Source organism: Enoplosus armatus, chromosome 8, assembly GCF_043641665.1.
Source record: "Enoplosus armatus isolate fEnoArm2 chromosome 8, fEnoArm2.hap1, whole genome shotgun sequence".
In the NCBI taxonomy this organism is placed as follows: domain Eukaryota; kingdom Metazoa; phylum Chordata; class Actinopteri; order Centrarchiformes; family Enoplosidae; genus Enoplosus; species Enoplosus armatus.
The window spans coordinates 26,183,613-26,210,942 of NC_092187.1; the positions used below are offsets into that span (position 1 = coordinate 26,183,613).

Consider the following 27,330-nt stretch of genomic DNA (forward strand, 5'->3'; position numbering starts at 1 on the left):
TATTTCAATGTTGAATTGGTTGAAGTAGAGCAAATATTAACTGCTCATTAAACCCTCAGGTATATTTTATAAAGCAATCATATTCATGTTGAAAACATGTTTCTTTGCTGTTTTCTGGAGCTTCATCAGTCTGTGGTTCGTTTTTCTTTCTTCTTGTTATTAATATGTTGAAAGTTTCCACCTCTGCTGCCCAGTCAGACGCAGTTATCATCATTAATCACCAACTCAGCTGTCAGGTCAATGTAGTGCAGTAAAACTACAAAGTAGCATAAAGTGGAAATACTTAAGTAAAGTAAAAGTACAGTACTTGAGTAAAGGCACTGAGTTACATCCCCCCCACTGTGTGAATAACTCATCCCACAGAATCATTACAACATATAATATTATATTAATATATATTCTAATATCATAATATATTCTATAAACAGGAATCCAGCTGTGGAAAGTACCTGAGCTCTGTCCAGATGTTTCTACCTGTTCTGTTTCTATGTGTGAGTCATTTACAGGAGGCGGGTCTCGCCGCCTGGACCGATCTCCCCCGGACCAATAAGCTGCAGCTCTGTTCACTGAGAGCCAATAGGACTGTGGCTGGGGTCGCTGACAGCCAATGAGCTGCTGCTACACATCAGAGTCCGCCATCTTGTTTGTTTTTGTCTCTTCTGTTACGGGAAGTGAGAGTGTGGGTGGGTGGGGGCAGGGGGAGTCCGAGATGACGTCAGTCCAGACGAGCTCAGATTGACAGGAAAGCCGTCCAATCAGAGGGCGGGAGATAGGCGGGGCGGAGCTGTTGTCAGTTTGAGACATTACACAGAGTTTCATCAGCACGGGGTGACGTCACAGACACACGAAGTAATAATAGAAGAAATGAAAGTAATTAAAAGTAAAAGTAAATATAAATAATAAATGATTAATAAATGAGACAACAATAATACGCATTCAGAATGTGTCCTCAGTAAAATACTTAACCCTTTCACGCATAGTGGTCACTACAGTGGACAGCTATTCGAAAGCTGTTTTCTTGTATATGCATGAGTTCTAATGGTATAGTTGCACATCAACCATCACAGTGGACGCTAGTGCGTCATCCCATACACTGCCACCCACTGGCCAGCCGTTGTAAGTGCAACACAAATGTCTCAAAACCAAGATGGCCAACGGAAGGCCAGAAATGCTGAGCAGCTCAGGAATACCTTGCCAATCCTTCTATAGTAGGACACCATTGCAGGTAAATAACATTTGGTAACATCTAGTAACAACTAAGGAGTAATACAATTGTTAAAATTTCCATTTTATTCATTGGTGTGTTAAATACATATTTCTTCAGTTGAAAACTCAAACGCATGCTGTCCATCCGAGTGGACATGTGAAGAACGTTTGAAAGAAAATGAAGTTAAATTTTTTTTTTCATGCCTACATGCATACTGTTCATCGCCGGTGTCTCGTTATTCTCCTGAAATGATGTGAACGTTTCCTAACACAAACACTGTGCAGTTTCAGCTTGAATCAGTGAACCTGTCAGACGCCATCTTTGCATGCTCTCATGGCCCTCCTGATCTCTGAGAAACATGAGTCGGCTAACAGCAGGAAACCAACGAATAATAACGGAAGAATAATTGCAAGCACAGTCCTTCTCAGCTTCCGTACTCATCATATTACTTCTTTGTAAAATAATTAATCTGCAAAGTAATTAAAGCTGTCAGAAATGTTGTGGAGTATAAGTATAAAGTGGAAATACTCAAGTAAAGTACAAGTACCTCAAAGGTATTTGAGCACAGTACTAAAAGAAATATTCTGTGAACTGAATCCAGTGAATAGTTTCAAGATGTTCATATAAAATAAAGGTATTATTCAAAATGTCTCCACAGTATGTTTATGATTGTATGAATACAGTTAGGCCCAGAAATATTTGGACAGTGACACAAGTGTTGTTATTTTAGCTGTTTACGAAAACATATTCAGGATACAGTTATATAATCAATATGGGCTTAAAGTGCAGACTCTCAGCTGTAATTTGAGAGTATTCACATCCAAATTGGATTAAGGGTTTAGGAATTACAGCTCTTTAATATGCAGCCGCCTCTTTTTCAAGGGACCAAAAGTAATTGGACAATTGACTCAGAAGGCTGCATGGGCTCGTCCCTCGTTAACCTGTCATCAATTAAGCAGTTAAAAGGTCTGGAGTTGATTCCAGGTGTGGCATTTGGAAGCTGTTGCTGTGAACCCACAACATGCGGTCAAAGGAGCTCTCAATGGAAGTGAAACAGACCATCCTTAGGCTGAAAAAAAAGATGAAATCCATCAGAGAGATAGCAGAAATGTTAGGAGTGGCCAAATCAACAGTTTGGTACATTCTGAGAAAAAAAGAGCACACTGGTGAGCTTGAGAACTCAAAAAGGCCTGGATGTCCACAGAAGACAACAGTGGTGGATGATCGCAGGGTCCTTTCCATGGTGAAGAAAAACCCCTTCACAACATCCACCCAAGTGAAGAACACTCTCCAGGAAGTAGGTGTATCAGTATCTAAGTCTACCATAAAGAGAAGACTTAATGAGAGTAAATACAGAGGGTTCACCACAAGGTGCAAACCATTAATCAGCCTCAAAAATAGGAAGGCCAGATTAGACTTTGCCAAAAAACATCTGAAGAAGCCAGCCCAGTTCTGGAACAGCATTCTTTGGACAGATGAGACTAAGATCAACCTGTACCAGAATGGTGGGAAGAAGAAAGTATGGAGAAGAACTGGAACAGCTCATGATCCAAAGCACACCACATCTTCTGTAAAACATGGTGGAGGCAGTGTGATGGCGTGGGCATGCACGGCTTCCAATGGCACTGGGTCACTAGTGTTTATTGATGATGTGACAGAAGACAGAAGCAGCCGGATGAATTCTGAAGTGTATAGGGATATACTTCCTGCTCAGATTCAGCCAAATGCAGCAAAGTTGATTGGACGGCACTTCACAGTACAGATGGACAATGACCCAAAACATACTGCGAAAGCAACCCAGGAGTTTTTTAAGGCAAAGAATATGGAATATTCTGCAGTGGCCGAGTCAATCACCAGATCTCAACCCGATCGAGCATCGATGCATTTCACTTGCTCAAGACAAAACTTAAGGCAGAAAGACCCACAAACAAGCAACGACTGAAGACCGCTGCAGTAAAGGCCTGGCAAAGCATCACAAAGGAGGAAACCCAGCGTTTGGTGATGTCCATGGGTTCCAGACTTCAGGCAGTCATTGCCTGCAAAGGATTCTCAACAAAGTATTAAAAATGAACATTTTACTTATGGTAATGTTAATTTGTCCAATTACTTTTGAGCCCCTGAAATGAGGAGACTTTGTATAAAAATGGTTACAATTCCTAAATGTTTCATAGGATATTTTTCTTCAACCCCTTGAATTAAACCTGAAAGTCTGCACTTCAATTGCATCTTAGTTGTTTAATTTCAAATCCAATGTGGTGGCATGCAGAGTCAAATCATGTCCAAATATTTCTGGCCCTAACTGTATGTATGTTTTTTTTCTTTATAAATTTGATTCTTGTTTATGGCAAAATGTAAAAAATATTATAAATATTTTTTCTTTGAAGGCCATTTTAAGGAATATTATATAGCTACAACTGCCCTGCCCCCCCATAAAAAACATAAAAGCCATTAATATCACAAATATACATATACACATATATAACACATTTGCACCTGCTTTTATTTATGTATTCACTCAGTTGAACTTTCATGTATCACTCTTTTCTTGTCTCGTCACTGGATGGTGCTGTTGCTTCATTCCTAAGTGGTTTTATAGCATCACAGAAACGTTTTCTGAAAGAAATAGTAGTAGAGGTAGTGATAAACGTAGTAGTAGTTGTAAATATACTTCGAGACAGTCACATGGTCAGTTTTTATGTTTTTATTTCATTTCTAACCTTATAAACATCTCTCATTGTGTTTTCTTACAGAAGGGCATGATGGGAAACAGACATGGACAGGATGGAAGGCAGTGGCCGGCCACTAACCAATAACCTGCAATCAATCAATAATCAATAATCAATAATAACAAGATACCAGAACTACAACAGGAAGAAGAAGAATACACAACCATGCTGCTGTTACACCCGGAGAGAGAGAAGATGGTGGATGTTGCTGTCATGGTAACTAGAGTGCAGTGGTTGCTATGGTAACATGGGGCTGGCAGCTCCAGACCCCACAGCACTGTGAAGCCAGCAGCTGTGGAACTCAGAGGTTGAATGAGGATTGGGAGCCTGGTGGTTCCTGTGGTAACATACTGCTCCAGAAACCCAGCGGTTCCCATGGCAACGAGTCAGGAGATAAGAGGTTTGGTTACGAAAACAATGTTTTTTAATGACATCACTGCCCAGTCTTCCTCTCACTGGTTCTTAATAATTCTCCGTATTTTAAATATTTGGTGACGTTCACAGTCCACATGCCAAAAAAACAAATTTGGTTTGTTTCATGCATGTTTCAGCTTCATCTTAGCGAATGACGCTTGTGTGAATATAAATGGAGGTGAAAGTCCTGATGGTCTCCATGGTAACAGCAGCCAATAACAGTCCACAACACTGTGACCCTCTGATAGGAGGAACCAGACTGACATGGTTTGAAAAGGTGAAGAAGTGTCACTCAAGACTGATTTAACAGTGTGACGATAGAAACACACAGAACCCTCCTGAAAACCACTGAGATCAGAACAGGAAGTAAAAAACAAAATCAATAATAACACTTTGGATTAAAAACGATGAATGAATACGTTAACTGTTGAACACTGACAGCGACCGCATCGTCTGATTTGGCACAAGCAAAAGTTCAATAGAATTCAGAAACTGTAAGGCGAAATACTGAATCAACTGTAATGAAACCAGGCTGACAAAGAACAGTAGTCCAGTGTGACAGAACCAGCGTTAACCGGACAGAACCAGTTAAAACCAGTTCTAACCAGCTGTGGTAAATACAACTGTAGTTTCACGTTGACTGGCTGCATTTGGTTATAGCTGACTAGAGCCGGCTCTAACTGGTCCAGACTGGCTGTAAATATTTCTTTCTAACTGCTTAAACCAGTTAAAACTTGTTATATTGGTTTAAACAGGCAATAACTGTCTCTAGCTTACTGTAACTGCTGCTAACAGGAGATGACAGGTTATAACTAGAGACGAGCAAATCCAGTTTTTACACTGAAATTTAAATGGACAGTAATAAAAACGACTACACGAAATGCTTTTGTTCAGAAATATGGACACGTCATAGTTGGCTGCACCTCATCACACACTTAAATGGGTGTGGCCTTACAGTAGATCACAGCAGGGTAAAATTTAAAAAATGAGATTATGTGTCAGACCATTGATGTGCATATAAACTAAATTATACCTCACATCGCTACGATTAGCGGATTCGCACGTAAAGACAAAGTAAATTCATATAAATATTTTACGTCAAGTTAACTTTGAAGTTTGACAGTAATTTCTGGCAGTGACCAACACTAACTGTCTTAACATTAAGGGAATTGTGACTACTAGTGCTGTAATGTTCCTGGCTGGTTAGCAAGTTAGCAGTTAGCTTGTCAGCTACACTATTTTGCCAACTAGTTCTACTGTCGCTAGCTCTAGTAGTCGCTACATCACCAAGCTTCTCTGTCCGGTCTGTCTCTCTCTGAAAGAAGGACACGTCTTCATAAACCACAACTCTGAATTATTGCATAACAATAACTAAAAAACTACTGTACTAATAAGCAAAATAAAGTAATACTGTTAGCCTGCTGACAAGTGGCAGCTCCACCATTATAAACAACAGGGAAAATCTGTCTGCTAGCAAGAGTCAGCTAACATTAGCTTGTAGTGCCCAGTGGTATAAAGCCCATAGCTAAAAAACATGACAGGTCTATCATGAATATTTAGCGAACATGGTAATCAATGTTTGCTTGTTGGGAAACTGAGGTTGTGCATCGCATTCCTAATCATGTTCTTGGGAGTCTGAACCTGGCAAGTTTAAATCAGGGTGCAGAAAAATAGAATATACACTGCCTCTATTTGTTTTCAATTATATACACTTATTAATATTGATTAAGTGTGGTGAGTCATTTTGGTAGCTGGCCTCCTAGCTAGAGCTAGCTTGCACAATGGGCCCTCACATCTCCAAAAACAAATATTCCAGTAGGCGTTATATTGAGAAATCAACCACATATTAGAACTCTTAGCTGATAATTTCACACCTAAATAATAATTGAATGATGCTCATCTCTAGTTATAAGTGGCTCAAAGTGAAACTGTAACAGGCTATAAACTGACGTGTGGTATCCAGCCCAAAAAAAGAAACAACAAGAAATACTTAAATACATAATGCAGATCTGATATATTAACCAACAACTTCACTAGCGCTGTGTACTGAATACTGTATAGTTTTGAATACGTGCTTTGGCACAAAGAGAAAGTGCACACTGGACTGATACAACACACCACTGTTAAACTATATCATACACACACTGGTCAGAACCAGTCAGAACCAGTCAGGATTGGTTGGAACCAGTCTCCCAAAAAATAAAACTCATAAAAAGAAGCAAAATAATCAACAATTCCCCAACACAAATCATTCAGACTGAAAGTTAAAAGCATTGTTTCACCACATCAAGACAGATGATGATGATGATGGGAACTATAAGGCTGCGTTACTGGCCATTTGCTTCCATTCCCACTGAGGGAGGAGGACAACACACCACTGCAGTCTGCTTTACATGCCAGAAACACGCTAAAAACACGCTGTGATAACCAGAGCCATGCACAGACTGAGCACCATGTTCGTGACAGAGCTGAGGTAGAAGTTAAAGAAAGACTTCAACATTTTGAGAAATCCAGTTTTCAAAACATTTTGTAACCCACAGTCAGATGTTTCAGATGGATATCAGTTTCCAATCTGTGTGTCCAGGACATGTTTAGTCTGGTTTAGCACAATGACTGGAAGCAGGGAGAAACTGCAAACCTAGCTCCATCAAAAGAGAAAGTTTCACCTTCCAACAACAACTAACAAAGCACTGGGTTAGTGTTTACCATTTAGCCAGAGATTAGAATTGTGTTGTTAGCATAGAGCACAAACTGCATCCTTTAGGTCAAAGTATAGAACTTGGCAGCTAACTAGTTAAATGCTAAATTAAGGTTGCACACTAAGCAGTGCTAGCTGAACAGAGTCACTTCCTGGTCCTGTATCTGTACTGGGTACGCAGAGATGAAACTGTAACATCTGACTCTGGAGAAGCCAGACAACATGAGAATTTACTGAAATGTCAGATTGTTCCTTTAACCTTCACCTTGTTAGCCGTTAATCTAAACTGTGGAGCAACATGGCTGCCACTGAAACCCAAACTGTCTGTTTGGCTCTGGCTCTGTGGAGGTCTGCAGAGTGTGGAGGAACAGCGAGCGTTAACCTTTAACCTTTACATAGTCACATGACCGAGGGGTAACAGGAGAATAAATTATATTTACAAAAACTTTACTCTTTGTTACTCTGACACAGTTGAACGTTGAGCTCTTTTTTCTTCTTGCATCAACTTGCATCAAGCAAACATGAAATACAACCCGACTCATAATCACGAAATATCCAACAAGAAGTCTTTTCAGTTCATCATATCATCAGATAGATTCATCAGAATAACAATATCAATATTAATAATATTTGCTTTTCACTATCAAAACACTTTTTCCAAAAGGTGTTTATAGAGACAGAGAGAAATACTGTACCACTGGAAGGGAAGATGATAAAAACAACTAAACTTTTTTCTTTTGGGTTCAGTTCAGATCGGCTCCGTCTAACTGCTGGATTAATTTCCAGCATCCAGGAAACAGAAACCATCGAGTCCATCTGACGTGGAATGGTTCAGTGTTCAGTCTGAACTCCGCAGAAACATGAAGGTTTACAGTCCAGTCTGGTTTCTGGTTCCTCTCAGAGACTCTTCATGTCTCCGTTCATCTTTAAAAACTCTTTCAAACTTTTTACATCCAAAAATTAAAAAACCCACTACCACACATCATCATCTAGGACTGGGATCATCAGAGTCCTGCAGAAGCCTCATATCTTACAGGTTATTAGGGCTGCAACTTATGATTATTATCATTTTCAGTTATTATTTTCTCAATTAATCAATTAGTCATCTGCTCAATAAAGGTCAGTAAATGTCCCTCACAGTCTACGGTGACAATGTCTTGTTTTGTCCAAAGCACAATGAGATTCAGTTCACTGAGATACACAACCACCAGAAAACAGCAAGCTGTAATTAATCACTATAAATGACTTTGAAAGTCCGAATCTTGACTTATTAGAGTAAAATATGAAAAGTTTGGAATGATACAAATAAAATAAAAATGCTTTGTATCATTCCAAACTTTTCATCTTTTTTTCCAAAGTGATCTTGGAGGAAGTTTGGGGATTTGGGGCGCTATAACAAAGAGCAGTTTTAATAATGAGTCATTTCTCTTGAAATGTCATCTCCAGTTTCTTCCTGTATTTATGAACTGAATCTTCTCGTGTTTTTGACTGAAGAAACAGTTTGAACTCTGAGAACTAAACAGAAATATGAATAATATATAATATTATAAGACATATTATACTAATAATGTGTAGATAAACTGACAATGAAAATCTGTAACTGAGGTTAGAAAAATAAACCTGCAGGCAGTGAATGTTTGAGTGAGATTTCTTCAGGACCGCCACGAGCCGCCTCAGTGACTGTATAAAATCCTGCAGTACCCGACTTCAGCAGCTGGGGGCAGAGAGGCTTCAGGTAAAATGAGTCCACACCTCAGAGCAGAGGCTGCTGGGAAATGCAGTTCAGACAGGTGATTTGATTGGCAGGTGTGGAGGCCAGACAGCAGCAGTGGGGTTACTGAGGGGAAGTTTAAAAATCAAGAATCAAGATTCAAAAAGAAATCTGGTGAGTTTTGTCTTCAGGGGAAATTTGGGATTAAAAGTGGAAAAGTCTTTTGAGGACACATCAGTCTTTTTCTTCCTTCGTGTTTTAAAAGTCTCCCAGCGTTTCCTCTGTTCTTTCAACAGTCTGACACTTTATCAACTTTCTGTTTGAGCTCAGGAAACAGCACTGTTAATCTTTTGAAAAACGGGGAGAATCTCTTCTTTAACCTCGACAGCGACAGCAGAAGATCCACCTTTTGTCCAGGTCGACTCCGTGTGTTTCTGTGCTTGTTCCTCCGTTTAGCTCGTGTTTTCATTGACGGATGAAAGTAGAAGTCTTCACACTCTCGCATCAGAGACCAAAACATGGACCTGAGTCAGTCCGGGTCCAGATCATATCAGCCCCATGGTCACATAGGAACGGTCACAGTAGACGATTCTGCAAAACCTGTTGTTTGTATTCCAGGAAACGTCCAATCAGAGAGCTTTAGACTAAAACCTTCATTCATTCACAATTTCATCATAATTTTGCATCAGTTTTCTGAATATGATGTCACAGCTCTGGGTGGAGGTGTCTCCATAGCAACGGCAGCTGAGGCTTATGGGTACTGTAATGTTTGAAGCCATGCCACAGACCAAACTGAGGGGAGAAAAACAGCAGTGGTTCTGTGTTCTGATGTTACTGTTTGTTACTGGGAGAAGAGGCTCCGCCCACCTCACTGTGATATGACACAGGTGAAAAAAAGGTGAAGACAGAGAGAGACGCCATCTTGTGTTGAGAGTGGGGAGGAATCATGCAGACGAACCACGCAACTTTAAATACACAGAGAGCTTCAGAGTGTGTGTTTGTGTGTGTGTGTGTGTGTGTATGTGTGTGTGTGTGTGTTAAATATCAGCTTCGACTGTATGTACTGGTTTTGTACTGGTTTCCATTAGATATTGATAAGATCCTGCCTTCACCATCGCCATCCTTCCTCGTCCAATAGAATCACGTGTTATCCCCCTGTGCTGCAGCTGCTAGCTCCTCCCCCTCCTCCTCCAGACTCTCCACGATTGACCGGTGGACCTGATGCTCCTCCCCCCTTCCAGCCCTTGACAAGACGTCCATCCATCGCCGCTGTAGCTCCTCTCCGTCAGCACTGAAGTACAGAGTCAGGTGACTCTGGGAGATCTTGAAGGCGTGGCGCCGCTCCAGGCGGTCACATGACTCGGGAAGAGAGACCTCGAAGCCAATTAGAGGCACGCTGCGCTGCGCCTTCACGTCCTGGTGGGAAGATAATAAATAGTCCATTATTTTCTACATGGAGACGCCTTAGAGTGCATCATTATACCATGGCCAAAGGAAACGAAAACCTAAAACCATCATCATCATCATTTCCTTCCTGTTGTGTTCTGGTTGGTTGGTTTGTAGTTGCATTCTGGGTGGTTGGCTGGTTGGTCCTGCATGTGTTCTCCGGCTGCTGCACAGTGTTTTATATTAACGTACCTGTGGAGCTCCGTAGATGTAGAGCACCAGCGGCTCATTTTCAGGGATGACGAACCAGGCCTTCTGCCAGCCCCGCCCCCCTCCTTTCTCCATGTGGTGAAGAAAACTACAAATCACACTGTTCTCTGCTGCCAGGGAGGCCTGTTTCTATGGCAACAAGAGACACATGAAGAATGCATTAGTTTTCTGACTCAATCTTGTTTCTGAGTTTTCAGTGATGTCATTGTTCTTCTATTTTTATTATCTGTTGTACCTTTTGGTAATATTAGCATTCCAATTCAATCCAATTTTATTTATATAGCGCCAAATCATAAATCACGAAACTGCCAAATGTAATATAGAATTTATAGTTCTCTGGTAGTACTTTGTGCTAACTACTCTAAATTCCTAAAAGCTTACAGAGCTGAAAGCTGGAAAACTTCACATTGGAAAGTGAGCAATGAAAAAGAAACTAGAATTTGTCAGTGGGACAAACGTTGTCATATACGGACCCCAAAAACACACACAGAGAAATGGTGACATCACAGTGATGTCACACTAACCTCCAGGATGGAGCGCCTTCTGTGGGTGCTGCTGGTTAGCGTGGTGGGGGAGGGTGACACTCCTACCAGCATGGCGTAGCAGTCGACACAAACACGGTTGGTTCGGTTGTTGTCGTATGACAGACGAGCACGAAACTCTGAACATTTCCCACAAACCACCTGGATTCAACACGGACAAACAGCTGATAAATGACGGTCCTGAAGCTGAAGTTAACCATTGTTTCATTAAAGATATATAATCCACACACACACACATTGAACGTGGTCTGGAGCCGACCTGCAGATGTTCTAAATGTCAGCAGCTGTTAAGGATAACGTGAACATACGTGTCCGCAGGCTTTACAGTGATGTCGTCTCTTGGTGATGGAGTTGAATGGCTCCTGACACTTCATACACAGAGTGACTTCCTTCTCTCGGATCGGAGTCGGAGCTCTCTTTCCCAACTCCACACAGCTCTGAGACAGAAAGACAACGATGAAGAGTTATAATTTACCTTTTCTGCAGTTGGAGGTCTCCTGCCTGCAGTACTGCAGTTATCCACCGGGACAAACAGGCGGCAGGTCTGACCCTGACACACTGAACAGGGACGATAACGATCAACATTAGAAATGAAGAGGGTTTTCCACGCTGTGCTCTTAAATTTCTACGGGGGTAACCAAAGCTTAATGTCAGTAAACCGTCTGCCAATTTATTATTCTTGTTCCAGGGTAAAGTCAGCTTAAGAAACTCTGATTGGTTTATCTGCTGCAGGATAACGTTACTCTGAAACTCACATTAAACCTGAGAGGAAGCAGCGTTGGTTCCTATAAGTTAATGAAAATGCAGCTCATCTGGATTTCAACACGTGACCATAAATGACAGAAAGAAAACAGAAGATATGAAACTGAAAATATGTCACGAGGAAAGTTTCAGCCAGAAGAGATGAAGATATCAGAGAAGGACAACTTATTTTCTAACAAATATTTTCACACATTTGACATCAAATGTCACTTAAAGAACATCAGTGTTTGTGATAAAAGAGTTCAAAATGAACAAAAACTATAAAAACTGAAATCAATCCTGGAGTGAACAGTCTTCATTTCAAGCCTCTTCAGTTATGATGCTTTTGGGAAATGTCTCTAAATCTTAAGACGGTTCATCAGATGGATTCTAAGATCATCTCAGTCTTAAGATGCTTTTGGAACGAGGCTCTGATCTGTGAACAGTTATTAGTGTGCATGTTACCGGGGAGTGAGGTGGTGTGGACTCGTCGTCTCGTAGTGAACAGTTCAGATGTCTGAAGCTCTCCATCGTCTGCTCGTGTCTCTGGATGGTAGCCTGGATGGCCTGACAATACACACACACACGCACAAATAAAATAATCACACTAACAAATAAACGCCAGTCTGGAGTAACATATAATAAACATATAATAAAGTGATAAAAAGTGTTGTCAGAGAAACACTTCCTGCAGACGTTTCACGTTAAAAGCCTGCCTGAAAAGGGGAGATACATACTTTGAGCTTCTGCTTGTTATTTGACATCAGCTTGAAGAGTAACTTGATGCTTAATGTTTACCTTGTTTATATATTTTTTATATTTGCACTCTTTCCTACAACTTCAGCGCAGGCTGTTTCACAGCCAGAATCACTGATCAATGTGCTCAGAAATGTGCTCTGTTGATGTGTACTCCAGTCCACCGTGACATCACGGCAGCAAGGTGAGGTAGTAAGTAAGTTGAACCACTGGAGGTCAACAGAAATCAGATTTTCAGGGAGGTGTTGAATTACACCTGTCTGTGAGGCGAAGCTGCATTGTGAACAGTGTTACCTGTATCCAGTCTTTCTTCTCCTCCTCCGTCCTACAGAGACACAATCACACAGAAAGCCAATCAGAAAACACCATCTGTCTGTGGGGATGACTGCGTTCCAGTAACATGCACCTCAATACTGAAATGAACTGCAAAACAAACTCAAGTTCTGTTGGGTTCAGACTTCAGACGACACAACTGTTGATGGTTTTATCAGAACCGACGTCCCAACAGAAAGTCGAGCGTGTCAGAATTGTTCCAAGACGTGTTTATGACGTTGACCAATGAGAGCACAGAGTGCTCTTCACCTGTACACAAGTGTTGTTGGAACTGTGAAACAGAAGAAAGCTCGCAGTCGATTCGTCTGTCTTTTTTGTCTTCGGATGCCATGTTTGTTTACATTCTTGCTCAAGGAAATCAGCCCCTAGAACCTCTGTCCCGATGACATCACTCAGGTCACAAAAGACTCTGTCTGTCTGTCTGTCTCTCTCTGTCTGTCTGTCTGCCCATGTCTCTGTCTGTCTGTCTGTGTCTGTCTATGTCTGTCTGTCTGTCTGTACCTGGCCTGCAGCTCCAGGGATCTCTGTTTCCCAGACACCAGGAATGTCCTGGGAACTGCAACACTGCTGGTCTCCTTCAGCTGGACAGACAGAAAGAGAGACAGGTGAACAGAGAGACAGGTGGAGAGAGAGAGAGACAGGTGGACAGACAGAGAGAGAGAGAGACAGGTGGACAGACAGGTAGACAGGTTTAATCAGGGCGGAGCTCCACTCAGTAATCTGTGTTTATCAGCTGATGATGTCTCACCTCCATACCGTCCACATCGATGCGAGCACGGACACCATACTTCTGACCAATCAGACGCAGCTTCGGGACACAGTACAGCAACCTGTCATTAAACTGCAGAGAGACTGGCGTCACTTATCACTGCAGACTGCATCAACAATCCAGTAGCATAGAGTAGAAGACAGTAGAGTACCAGTATGAGGTATCTGTCCTGCGTGGTCCCATTCTTATTGGACAGTTTGAGGATGTGTCCTTCTTTAATGAGCTCGTTTGTCGGGTTAACGATGTCTTCTTCTCCTCCCAACAACTCGTACACCTTCAACAACTTCCTCATTCGCTCCTGACAGACAAACAGGTGGAAACAGAGAGACAGGTAGAGACAGAGAGAAAGGTGGACACAGAGAGACAGGTAGAGACAGCAAAGAGAATAAAAAGACATTTTTAGTTTTTAAATCTAGGTGAAAACGTCTGTGTGGAAACAGACTGAACATCAGAAGTCTGGTTTCACACTTCAGACTGATCTTAACTTTGCTCTCAGATCAGTTTAATGAAAACTTATTTCAATAATAAAATGTTAGCCATCCTTCCTCCAAATTAAAATGAAGAGCCATGTTTCCGTGGTAACAATCAGTGACACAAAGGAAAACATGGCTGATAATTTGTGGTTTGTTAGCATGTTGTGGAGTGAGCACAGCTGAGTGATCTGATGAGGTGTTGTAAAGTTAATTTACCCAGAGTTCATAGCAAATTAGCTGATCTAAAGATGATGTGGCTGAACTAAACATGACTCAGCTGAATTAAACATGACACGGCTGAACTAAACATGACACAGCTGAATTAAATATGACACGGCTGAATTAAACATGATGCGGCTAAATTAAACATGATGTGGCTAAACATGACATGGCTGAACTAAACATGACACAGCTGAATTAAACATGACACGGCTGTACTAAACATGACGCAGCTGAACTAAACATGATGTGGCTGAACTAAAGATGATGCAGCTGAACTAAACATGACACGGCTGAACTAAACATGACACGGCTGAACTAAACATGACACAGCTGAATTAAACATGACACGGCTGAATTAAACATGATGCGGCTAAATTAAACATGATGTGGCTAAACATGACACAGCTGAACTAAACATGACGCAGCTGAACTAAACATGACACAGCTGAACTAAACATGACACAGCTGAATTAAACATGACATGGCTGAACTAAACATGACACAGCTGAATTAAACATGACACGGCTGAACTAAACATGACGCAGCTGAACTAAACATGATGCAGCTAAACATGACTCAGCTGAACTAAACATGACGCAGCTGAACTAAACATGACGCAGCTGAACTAAACATGACACAGCTGAATTAAACATGACACGGCTGAACTAAACATGACACAGCTGAATTAAAGATGACACAGCTGTACTAAACATGACGCAGCTGAACTAAACACGACGTAACTGAACTAAACATGACGCGGCTAAACATGACGCAGCTGAACTAAACATGACGCAGCTGAACTAAACATGACGCAGCTGAACTAAACATGATGCAACTGAACTTAACATGACGCAGCTAAACATGACGCAGCTGAACTAAACATGACGCAGCTGAACTAAACATGACACAGCTGAACTAAACATGACGCAGCTGAACTAAACATGATGTAACTGAACTAAACACGAAGCAGTTGAACTAAACATGATGCAACTGAACTGAACATGATGCGGCTAAACTAAACATGACACAGCTGAACTAAACATGACACAGCTGAACTAAACTAAACATGACACGGCTAAACTAAACATGACACAGCTGAACTAAACATGATGCAGCTAAACATGACGCAGCTGAACTAAACACAATGCGGCTGAACTAAACATGATGCATCTGAACTAAACATGACGCAGCTGAACTAAACATGATGCAGCTGAACTAAACATGACGCAGCTGAACTAAACATAATGCAGCTAAACATGACGCAGCTGAACTAAACACAATGCGGCTGAACTAAACATGATGCATCTGAACTAAACATGACGCAGCTGAACTAAACATGACACAGCACAGCTGAACTAAACATGACACAGCAGAACTAAACATGATGTAGCTGAACTAAACATGATGCAACTGAACTGTTGAACGGAATCAGAGAAGTTTAATTAAAGATGAAGTTTAATGACAAACCGACAGCGTTTAATCTGGTCTTAGCCACATGTATTTGACTGTGTGTGTGATGTGGTCTGAACCGTGGCAGACCATGATGACCATGCTGATTATGGCTGACAGCTCTGGGTGTCGACTGTGTGAAACTTACCATCTTCCTGATGGCAGCATTGGAGTGTTCTGCTGCCGTGGCGATCAGCTCCAGAGACTCTGCAGAGAGAAACATAAATAAATAAATATACATATTACTCAAGAGGAAACCCCAAAAAGACCATTTATTAAATACAATAACGGCGGTTTAACATTATTACCAATATTATTACCGATCACAGCAGCGATCTCAACATGATATTTTTTAGATGTATTCACACTGAGGTGACTTCATTGTGCCGTTGGATGCTGGTTTGATTTACATATAATCAGTTTGATTTGTTGTTGATTGATGATTAAAGACACAGAAAGCTCCTCCATGTTTACTTTTGATTGTGTCCTGAAGGAACGAGGGCGGTGATTCTGGATCTTTTCCACTGCAAGAACACAAACTGCTGTCTTTGTTTCCACTGTCCTAAGTCCGCTTTGGAGACGATTACAGACACATGAAGGACCACAACGATACAGCAGAGCAAACTGAATGACTACGAAGTGGTTCGACGAGCTGGATGCTTATTTTGGTCCAGTGCCCAGCTTGTGTTGAAAGAAAATCAATAACAATATCAACTTATATTTTTCTACTGTCTGTCCTGCAGCCTTTCACTGTCATAAACATGAACACGACTGTTTCCTGAAATGTCCCAATTTGTAAAATACAGTGAAATTCTGGGAGGTTCGGTTTCTGTGAAGAACCAGATGACAGGTTGTTGAGTTCCTGCAGTGGGACAGAAGTAATTGCAGCTGATCGATGACAATGTGTTATTAAAATATGAGTGCACTTAATGTCAACATAGAACATGAATGGAAGTCGTGGGCATCCTTGTCACTGCCCTGATGTTTGTGTTTGTGTGTGTTCGTTTTACGTACTCTGGGCGTCCCTGTAGTCCAGCGCGTCCTCTGGCAGTCGGTGCAGATAATCTTTGAGCAGCAGCTCGTAGCGAGGAATCCTCTGAACCGGCTCCAACATGTGATGCTGCAGAGTCAGGTTACCACAGCGCTCCTCCCTCTGCATAAAGACAACCACAACACAAACATTATAACACAGAAACAAACAAAACAACATCCAGACGACAGACTGAGAGCAGCAGTGAATCTGGACCTGGATCTCCAGGATAATGGTCTTGAACTGAGCCGATCTTTCCATCCAGGTGTTCACCAGCTCCATGGCTCGGTCAAAGTTCTTCACATACTCGCCGTACATCTTCAGGAAGGGGGCCAGCTTCTGCAGGATGTCGCCGATCCGCGGGTTCAGGTCCCTGCACACAAAAGAGGAATGAAGTCAAAGCAGCTGCTAAAGAAGGAGAACCAGCAGGAGAAGAAGAGGAGAAGCGTCCTCACCACTCCTCCATCCGTTTCTGAAGTGCTGGCAGCAGAAACTGCTGATGGAAACAGTAGATGGAGCAGATGTTGGAGAAGATTCCCTGAACGACGTCGCAGGGGAAGGAGGAGCGAGACCGAGCCTCCTCCAGGAGTCGGGCACAGAAAACCTGCAGGAGGAGAAATAAACAGGAAATAGTTCACACAGCAGTCAGTCCTGCAGGGTAAATACTTTTTAGGTTTCCGTGGTAACAGTGACATAATCAGTAATGTGAAAGTCTTGTGAAAGCATGTTCTCCCCGTGCCTGCATGGGTTCTCTGCGGGCGCTCTGGCTTCCTCCCACAATCTAAAGACTTGCAGGTTAGGTTGAGTGTGCATGTGAATGGTTTGTCTGTTTCTATGTGTTAGCCCTGCAATAAACTGGCGACCTGTCCAGACACTGGCTGTTAGCAGGGTCAGAGCTCAGGTGACGCACCTGGTCCAGGAGGTGGAGTTTAGAGACGTAGGCGGTCTCTGTGTGCAGCAGCTCATTGGCGATGTTGAAGACTCTCTGCTGGACAGACAGCTGGACAGAAAGAAAGACTGTGTTAAACATCTGACAGGAGCTCAACTCCAAATCAAAAACTGACAAAGAGATTTCAGTGAGTCAGAACTTTTTTGTGCTTTGTCGTCTCGCAGGTTCCTGTGGATCATGGTCCTGGTACGCCTGGCTGCTGCTGCCATGGGCCTGCCTGACTCTCATCACTACAGTTATTATGTTTAGTCGTAGTTCTGTTGCTATTAAAGCTGTTATTGCTATTATTAATCTCAGCTATTATTACAGCTGTAACTACTATTATCAGTCATATTTCCATTATTATTATAATTATAGCTGCTATTTCTACTGCTAGTGCTGCCATACATCTCTGCCTGTCTGCTTGTCAGCCTGTCAGTCTGTCTGTCGGTCGGTCTGTCTGTGTCTCTACGTCTATCTCTCTCTCTCTCTCTGTCTCTTTCTGTCTGTCTATCTGTCTCTCCCCCTCTCTCTTTCTCCCTCCCTCTCTATGTCTCTCTCCCTCTCTCTCTCTCTCAAACCCAACCGGTCAAAGCAGATGACCCCCCCCCACCTAGAGTCTGGTTCTGCTCGAGGTTTCTGCCTCTTAAAAGGAAGTTTTTCCTTGCCACTGTCTCCAAAGTGCTTGCTCATGGTGGGACCTGTTGGTCTCTGTAATAACATTATAAAGAGTCGGTCTAGACCTGCTCTATTTGTAAAGTGTCATGAGATGACTTTTGTTGTGATTTGGCGCTATAGAAATAAAATTTAATTGAATTGAATTGAATAGAACAAAGTTCCAGAGTGGTGAGTGTGATATGAGATTCTTACATGTGGAGCCTCCATCTTGTTATTATTTTTCAGTCCCTGTGGTTAATTAAAGGGGACCTACTATGCTCATTTCTATATCTTTCTTCTGGGACTCCACTAGAGCAGCTTTGCATGATTCACAGTTAAAATTCTTATTAATCTTATTGTGGCCCTTCATGCGGCCCCTCAGTTCACCCTCTGTCTGACACAAGCCGTTTGAGCTCCTGTCTCTTCAAGGCCCGCCTCCCTAAAAGCCCACTTTCTTCTGATTGGCCGGCCTGCAGCCCACGAGGACCAGGGAGACGCCTCTGAGCCCTGAGCACAGCGCGCCGCTTCATACTGAGCCGCTGTGGCCGACTGCAGGACAGCAACAGTAACTTAGCTTGGAAAATAGAGATATGGGGACTGAATGTGATGAACTTCCTGTTTATCAGACCATAGTGTTTCTGGGGACTGGGCTGCCTCAACTCTCTGTGATTTATGGAGTTTCCTGATGGACAGAAACCTTTAGAAAGCAACTGTTAACTGCTGCTAACTGTAGCTGCCGTTAGCTGAGTTAGCCCAGTTAGCTCAGTTAGCCCTGCTTTTGGCAGCCCTATTAGCTTAGCTGACTCTGTCCGGACTAGGATCTCTGCAGCTACAGTTAGCAGTAGTTAGCAATGACTATAGCAACAAGTAAAGCCATCTGTCCATCAAGAAACTGACCAACTTTCTTTGAGACAAACTGAACAACCTGCAAACAGCTGAAGAGTCGTCCTGAGCAGAGCGGCAGAATAACTCAGACAGACTGGGCGGGTGGACGAGGCGTCCCTCTTCTTCGTAGGCGTGCTGTCACTGCTGTGTCTGGAGCAGATGACCATATAAGGACATCCGTGTCTATCTGACGTCAGCTCGACACCAAAGTTGAAACGTGTTCAGAGCAGCCTGAAGCTTTCTGCTCACAGAGATTACTTTTACATACGTTTACCTCATTATCTGAAACTTTGGCAATGTTTGATGTGAACATCCGACACTGTAACATTATATATATATGACAGAAAACAAGGAAACGCATAATAGGTCCCCTCTAAAGATCTGTTGGTGTAAATTAACTCTAAAGGCTCTGAAGGATGATAACAGTGTCATTTTGTGTCATGTGACCTCCTGACTGTAGGGGGGCTGTTGTCTGATGAGACCTGAATGTTGCTTTCATAAAACATCTAGTCCTTTTTCTTAGTAAAGTGCTGAGCGCCATGTTTTTTTCTCTTCCTGTCTCACCTCAGCAGAGTCCTGTCTGTCTGTCTTTGGGGGGGGCAGCACCAGTGTTAGCTCAGTCTCCTCCTCCTCCTCCAGGTCACTGTCTCCCTCCTCAGAGAACTCCCTCCTCCTCCTGGCTCCTCCCCGCGCCTCCTCTCCCTCCCCCTCCCCTCCCTCCCCTGCATACGACGATGAGCTGGAGAGGCGGGGCAGGAGGGCGGGGCTGCAGGGATAAGCCACGCCCCCGTCATCCACGCCGGCAAAGCACAGCTCCTCGCTGTGTGACGGAGAGCTGATGCTGTCAATGCCACTGTCCCGATTGGCCAGCTTCCCATCCGTCTGTGAGGAGGGGAGGGACAGACGCTCCGAGGGGAGCTCTGATTGGTCGATCAACAGTGGCTGTTGCTGTTGTTGCTCCCTCATTTCCACAGCAACCACATCATCCTCGAGGTGTTTCTCTGAGGCGCTGTAACCCGACTCCATGGAGAGACGCTTCTGATGGAGGTCATCACGACACGCCGCCACCAGCTCTTCATCATCATCATCATCATCATCATCATCATGGTCATCGTGCAGGTTGCCGTCACCCTCCTCCCCCTCACCCCCCAGTGTGTCATCATGACCTTTGAGCTCAGTGGGCGGTTCCTCATCAGGAGGGGGAGGGGCGGGTGATGACGATGATGTTGGTGATGAAGGTCGGGAGGAAGTGAGGGAGGAGGGAGGGTCAGGGAGGCGGGGACACAGAGCCCCCCCAGTGATGTCAGGAACCACGATGATCTGCTCGCTGCACACACACACACACACACACACACACACACAAACATTAAAATCTCCATAAATGCTTTAACGATGACATCACTCCTCCTCTGACCAATCACAACTCACCGCTCAAACTTCTCGATGAGTGACAGGACACAGGTGGGGGAGGCGGTGCCGTCAGAGCGGGTGGGGGGAGTCCGGCCCCCCCTGGGGTCCGCCGGGAGGGGTCTGCAGGGTGGGGGAGGTGGGAGGGGCTTGTCTGGAGCCCTGGGGCGTGGCCTTGACACCCCCGTCTGCTGCTGGAGGTGGGGGGGCTTTGGGGGGACTGTAGAGTGTGAGGACATAAACTCATCAATCTCTTCAATCTTACATAAAATCAATGTGAATATTTAAATTTAAATAAAGTTTGTTACCCTGAGGTTTCGGCCCAGGCAGCGGCGGCCTGCTCTTGCTCGGTGGTGTTATTGTGGTAACTGGCAGTCCCGGTGGCCCCGAATCGTTGACCAGCAGCAGCCCGTTAGCAGAGCCACAGCGCTCCGTCAGCTCAGCCCCTCCCCCCAGGGAGGCGGGGCCTGATGAGGAAGAGCTGGGCCCCGGGTCGGAGCTCAGCCGCTGGGGAGTGTCAGCGTCTAGCGCCCCCTGGTGGCCGCATGGAGAGCAGGACGGCTCCAGAGAGAGACTCTTAGTCAGCAATGTGGGACTGGAGGAGGAGGGACCTGAGGAGGGGGAACAGATAGGTCAGAATGGTAATCACATGGTATAAAGGCCACACCCACAGACTGCCAAAATAAAGGCCTTTTTTGATTTTCATGAGAAAAGCAAACCAAACAAATGACTCGTGTTTTCTATTTTCAAAGAAGACTGCGACATTGTAAAGATACACCAACACGTGTCGGCACGCTTGTCTTCCTCACGATGAACACAAACCAATACATAGTCTGACTCCACACACCTGTGTTCAGGTGAAGTACATGCCACAACATAGCTGACCATCAGTGAATGTTGTGAGTCCTTCTCCTTCAATTATAACAGAGAAAAGTACACCTGCTGATGAAAATCATGTGATGTGATAGAAAGCCCCACAACAGCTACTAAATGGACCTGTAGCAGCAGCTCGTCACGTAGGTCAACAGGAAGGAGAAGAAATAAAGAACGGATCAGAAACCTGAAACAATCAAACTCAGATCAAAAAGGACATGTGGAACTGATAATGAATATATTGATCGTATTCTTTTTATTGAATTAACAGACAGACAGAAAGACAGACAGACAGAGAGAGAGACAGACAGACAGAGAGTCAGATATATAGAGAAAAAGACAGAAAGAGAGAGAGAGAGACAGACAGACAGACAGAAAGACAGACAGAGAGAGAGACAGACAGACAGACAGACAGAAAGACAGACAGAGAGAGACAGAGAGAGACAGAGAAAGACAGACAGACAGACAGAGAGGCAGACAGATGGATGTGGGCAGTGTGTGGAAGGATGAAATTAGCTGATTGTAAAAACACAGTCACACACATCAACACACACACTGTCTGATAAAACACATTTTCTGTTCTTAAAACAATAATACAGATAAAGCAGATTTACTCCAAAAATAACAATAATAATAGTAACAGTAATGGGAGCTATGAGTGTGTGTGTAGACAGTGTGTTATCTAGTTGTTTGGGTAGGTAGGTGGGTAGATGGGTAGGTCAGTTGGTTGATCAGTAATTCGGCAGGTAGATCTGTAGATTTCTGGGTAGGTAGGTCAGTAGTTAGTTCAGGTAGTAGGCAGTTTGGAAGTTAAGTATTCAATAGTTGGTCAAAGGTGTGTAGGGCAACGGGCCAGTTGGTCTTGGGGTCAAGTAACAGGTCAGTATGTCAGCCACACTATAAGTAGTTCGATTGTCAGGTAGTTGGCTTGTTGGCTGTTGTAGTTCATACAATATTAATACATAAAATATGGTGGGCAAGGCAGTAGGTTGGAACATACATAGATACATTGTTCTTTCGGTAGATTGGCAGGTATTTGGTGGGCAGGTGGTTTAGGTAGTCGGGCCTGCCAGTAAGTAGGTCAGTAGAACAATAGGTAGGTAGACAGGCAAGTCGGTTGGTAGTGAGTTGGTAGGTAGGTCAGTCCAAAGGAGGGTAGTTCAGTAGGTTGTAGGTTGGTCAGTAGGGAGATAGTTTTGTTAGCTGGATTGGAGTAGCTGGATTGGTAGATCAGCGTCTTCGTTTCACTACACGTGAATATTTTCAATATGCAAATGCTGAGTCAAACACACAGACACTGATATTGATGAGAATTCCCAGAAAATCCCACTGCTTCCAGTCTTTGTGCTAAGCTAGGATAGCAGATTCCCCTGCCAGTCTTAGGCTAATCACGTCCTGGAACTCTCTCTGTTCTGGACATACAGACAAGAAGGTTACATCGCTCTGAAACATCTGGAGTCTGGAGAAGACCGAGAACAAGAGGATTTACTGAATATGTTGGACTGTTCCTTTAATACATCCAGCCTGCTGCAGCACCACTGTCACCTTCACAGCTCACACACACACACACGTTTACATTTAGCTTCAACAGAAACAGTCCTGCATCACAGACTGTACCACACACACATTCATGTCTCTACTGAGCAAACCCCTCCCCCTCCACACACACACACACATACACACACACACACACACACACACACGTATGTCAGTGATATATGTTGTGTTGCAGACAGGCAACACGTCAGAAGAGGCTGCTGCAGCAGAGACTGTCTCTACTGCACAGAACAGAACAGCATAGAGGCGTTGCTTTGTTCTGTGCAGCAGTGTATTTGTAAGATCTCTGTGTGGAATATAAATGAACACTGCAGAATATAAACTGTGTTAGAACAAACAGCTTGATAATCAACACACACTCATACAGACTTCAGTTCTCTCACTTTGTTGAGTTCAGAGAGGTGATGATGAACTGAATCTACAACATGTCACAGGGGGATGTCAGTGCAGACATGTGATGTCAGTAGAGACATGTGATGTCAGCAGAGACATGTGATGTCAGCAGAGAAATGTGATGTCAGCAGAGACATGTGATGTCAGTGCAGACATGTGATGTCAGTGCAGACATGTGATGTCACTAAAGACGTGATGTCAGTAGAGACATGTGATGTCAGTGCAGACATGTGATGTCACTAAAGACATGTGATGTCAGTGCAGACATGTGATGTCACTAAAGACATGTGATGTCAGTGCAGACATGTGATGTCAGTGCAGACATGTGATGTCACTAAAGAAATGTGATGTCAGTAGAGACATGTGATGTCAGCAGAGAAATGTGATGTCAGTGCAGACGTGATGTCAGCAGAGACATGTGATGTCAGCGCAGACATGTGATGTCAGTGCAGACATGTGATGTCAGCAGAGACATGTGAAGTCAGTGCAGGCATGCAATGTCAGCAGAGACATGTGATGTCAGCAGAGAAATGTGATGTCAGCAGAGACATGCGATGTCAGTAGAGACATGTGATGTCAGTGCAGACATGTGATGTCAATGGAGACATGTGATGTCAGCAGAGACATGTGATGTCAGTAGAGACATGTGATGTCAGTGCAGACATGTGATGTCAATGGAGACATGTGATGTCAATGGGGACATGTGATGTCAGTGGAGACATGTGATGTCAGTAGAGACACGTGATGTCAGTGGAGACATGTGATGTCAGTAAAGACATGTGATGTCAGTAGAGACATGTGAGACATGTGATGTCAGTGCAGACATGTGATGTCAGCAGAGACATGTGATGTCAGTGCAGACATGTGATGTCACTAAAGACATGTGATGTCACTAAAGACATGAGATGTCAGCAGAGACATGTGATGTTAGTAGAGAAATGTGATGTCAGTAGAGACGTGATGTCAGCAGAGACATGTGATGTCAGTAGAGACATGTGATGTCAGTGCAGACATGTGATGTCAATGGAGACATGTGATGTCAATGGGGACATGTGATGTCAGTGGAGACATGTGATGTCAGCAGAGACATGTGATGTCAGTGCAGACATGTGATGTCAGTAGAGACATGTGATGTCAGTAAAGACATGTGATGTCAGTAGAGACATGTGATGTCAGTGCAGACATGTGATGTCACTAAAGACGTGATGTCAGTGCAGACATGTGATGTCAGTGCAGACATGTGATGTCACTAAAGACGTGATGTCAGTGCAGACATGTGATGTCAGTGCAGACATGTGATGTCACTAAAGACATGTGATGTCAGTAGAGACATGTGATGTCAGTGCAGAGGCCCTTTTGAAAAAAAGGTTTAGAAGGTCTTAGTGGTCACTGAATACGCCTTGGAGGTTATGGTTCATGTCATCTTGCAGGAAGTTGTAGTTGTCTTTGGTTATTTGGATCTGTTAAGTAGTTTTAGAGGGCCTTAAGGAGATTTTAGGGTGTTGGTCTGTATTTGGATACATTATCTTTGATTACAGGCCAGACTTCCAGATGTGGTCTGGACGATTTGATCTGGATTTATTAGGTGTTCTGCTGCATTAACATTAGTCTGTCCTGATCCAGATCAGATACCAGGTACAGATCACAGGTGGACACGAGGTCAACAGATGATGAGTAACAATGAGGATTCACTGCAAGCAAGTTACAGACAGACAGGATGACAGACAGACAGAGAAGCTACACAAACACAGAAGACCCTGTCAGATTCACCAGATTCAACTGCAGAACGTGTGTGTGTGTGCATGTACTTGTACAGCTATCTTTGTGAGTACTAATTTTAATTTTAGACCTTGGGAGTGAGGACATTCAAAGGGCTGTTCAGGTCCAGACTTGGTTTTAAGGTTCAGGTTAGAATTAGGTTTAGGTTAGGGTAAGGGTTGGGGTTGGGGTTAGGCGTTTAGTTGTGATGGTTGAGGGTTAGGGTAATGGGCTAGAGAATGCAATGTGTTAATGAAGGTCCTCACAAGCATATAAGTACAAGGTTGTGTGTATGCGTGAGTGGTGGAGGGGGTGTGTCTGTCTGTCTGCAGAAACAAACCCACTGCACACACAGAAACACAATAATCACTGACACCACCTCCATCCTGCTGTTCATCTCCATCAGCCTCCAATCAGCGTGCCCATTTAAAATCAATGGATTAGGAGTCAATCAATAAAATCTCTCTCTCTCTCTCTCTCTCTCTCTCACACACACACACACAATCTGGGTTTTAACTAGACCTCCTGACTGAATCCTGTCTTTAAAATCGGACTGAAGTGGATTTCGTGTCAATGATGAAATGAAACATACAGACAGCAGAGTATTGATCAGCTGATCGGATCATTCATAGTGGAATAATAATCACCAGATGTGTCACGTGTCTGCATCACAACCAGTAACATTATGTTGTATTTGATTAAAGATCATTTGAACTGACCGGAGAGCAGCGGAGACTCACACATCTGGCAGACGCAGTATCATGCAGCCATACTAGCCTACATTCACTGCGGCGAGATGTCGGTCAGTGTGTGCGCGTGCAAGGCAGCCCGTGTGAACGAGCGTATGTCACCCCCCCCCCCCCCCCACACACACACACACACACACACACACACACCATGGATTATTATCATTATCATGATTATTTAACGACAGAAAACAAATAAAAATAAGATGCAGTGGTGTGATGAGGCTGCAGCTGTGAGCGAGCTCGTGTGCGTGTGCTTGTGTGCGAGTGCGAGTGCAGCGGTTATCAGCAGGTATCTGTGCGTGCACGGTGCAGATGTACGTGCAGCCTATCTGTGACAGTGTGCAGACTCACCCCTGGTCAGGCTGCTTCTGTCCATGTACATCGCGCAGCAAAACACAAATCCGGTCATTAAAGAAAATGTTGGTGCGGGGAGAGAGCGGCTCTCCCGGTCCACAGCACGGAGAAGAAACCGGGTCAGCTCCACACGCACACGCACACACACACACACACCGGACCGGAGCGGAACGGTTCGGACCCACAGACACACCGACGGTCCGGACCGGCTGACGGACCTGCTGACAGACCGACAGGCTGCTGCTGTAAGATGGATAAGTAGGTTAGATCCGCTCGGTTTGGTTCAGAGGGCTGCCCGGTGTGCGCGGCGGGCGGCGGCAGAGAGAGTGGGGGGGGGCAGAGAGAGAGAGGGGGGAGGGCAGAGAGACAGACAGAGAGAGTGACAGAGAGGGGGGGGGGGCAGAGAGAGAGAGAGAGAGAGACAGAGAGAGATAGAGAGAAAGAGACAGAGAGAGGAGGGGGGGCAGAGAGAGAGAGAGAGAGAGAGAAGGGAGGGGGGCAGAGAGAGGGAGAGAGAGAGGGAGAGAGGAGGGGGGGGGCAGAGAGAGAGAGAGAGAGAGAGAGAGGGGAGGGGGGCAGAGAGAGGGAGAGAGAGAGGGAGAGAGACAGAGAGGGGGGGCAGAGAGAGAGAGAGACAGAGACAGAGAGGGGAGGGGGGCAGAGAGACAGAGACAGAGAGAGTGACAGAGAGAGAGAGGGGGGCAGAGAGGGAGAGAAAGAGACAGAGAGAGGAGGGGGGCAGAGAGAGAGAGGGGAGGGGGGGCAGAGAGAGGGAGAGAGAGAGACAGAGAGAGAGAGGGGGGAGCAGAGAGAGAGACAGAGAGAGAGAAAGAGAGAGAGAGGGGGGGCAGAGAGAGAGAGAGAGACAGAGAGAGAGAGAGAGACAGAGAGAAAGAGAGAGAGAGGGGGGGCAGAGAGAGAGAGACAGAGAGAGAGAGAGAGAGACAGAGACACAGAGAGAGAAAGAGAGGGGGGGGCAGAGAGAGAGAGACAGAGACAGAGAGAGAGAAAGAGAGGGGGGGCAGAGAGAGACAGAGAGCTA

The 27,330-nt window shown here is 44.2% G+C and overlaps 1 protein-coding gene across 1 annotated transcript; it reads right to left on the reverse strand.

Moving 5' to 3' along the window:
* Positions 1-9,896: 9,896 nt before the first annotated feature.
* fgd1 (FYVE, RhoGEF and PH domain containing 1) lies at positions 9,897-26,343 on the reverse strand. The gene is made up of 18 exons (XM_070910226.1): positions 26,286-26,343; positions 20,913-21,215; positions 20,626-20,824; positions 19,762-20,524; positions 17,638-17,727; positions 17,183-17,331; positions 16,944-17,100; positions 16,712-16,850; positions 15,846-15,904; positions 13,705-13,851; positions 13,533-13,625; positions 13,286-13,365; positions 12,746-12,776; positions 12,140-12,262; positions 11,263-11,391; positions 10,937-11,095; positions 10,395-10,541; positions 9,897-10,172 (listed from the first exon to the last, which is right to left on the reverse strand). Exons 1-18 carry the CDS (start codon positions 26,341-26,343, stop codon positions 9,897-9,899), a joined length of 3,102 nt encoding a protein of 1,033 aa, XP_070766327.1.
* Positions 26,344-27,330: the final 987 nt, after the last annotated feature.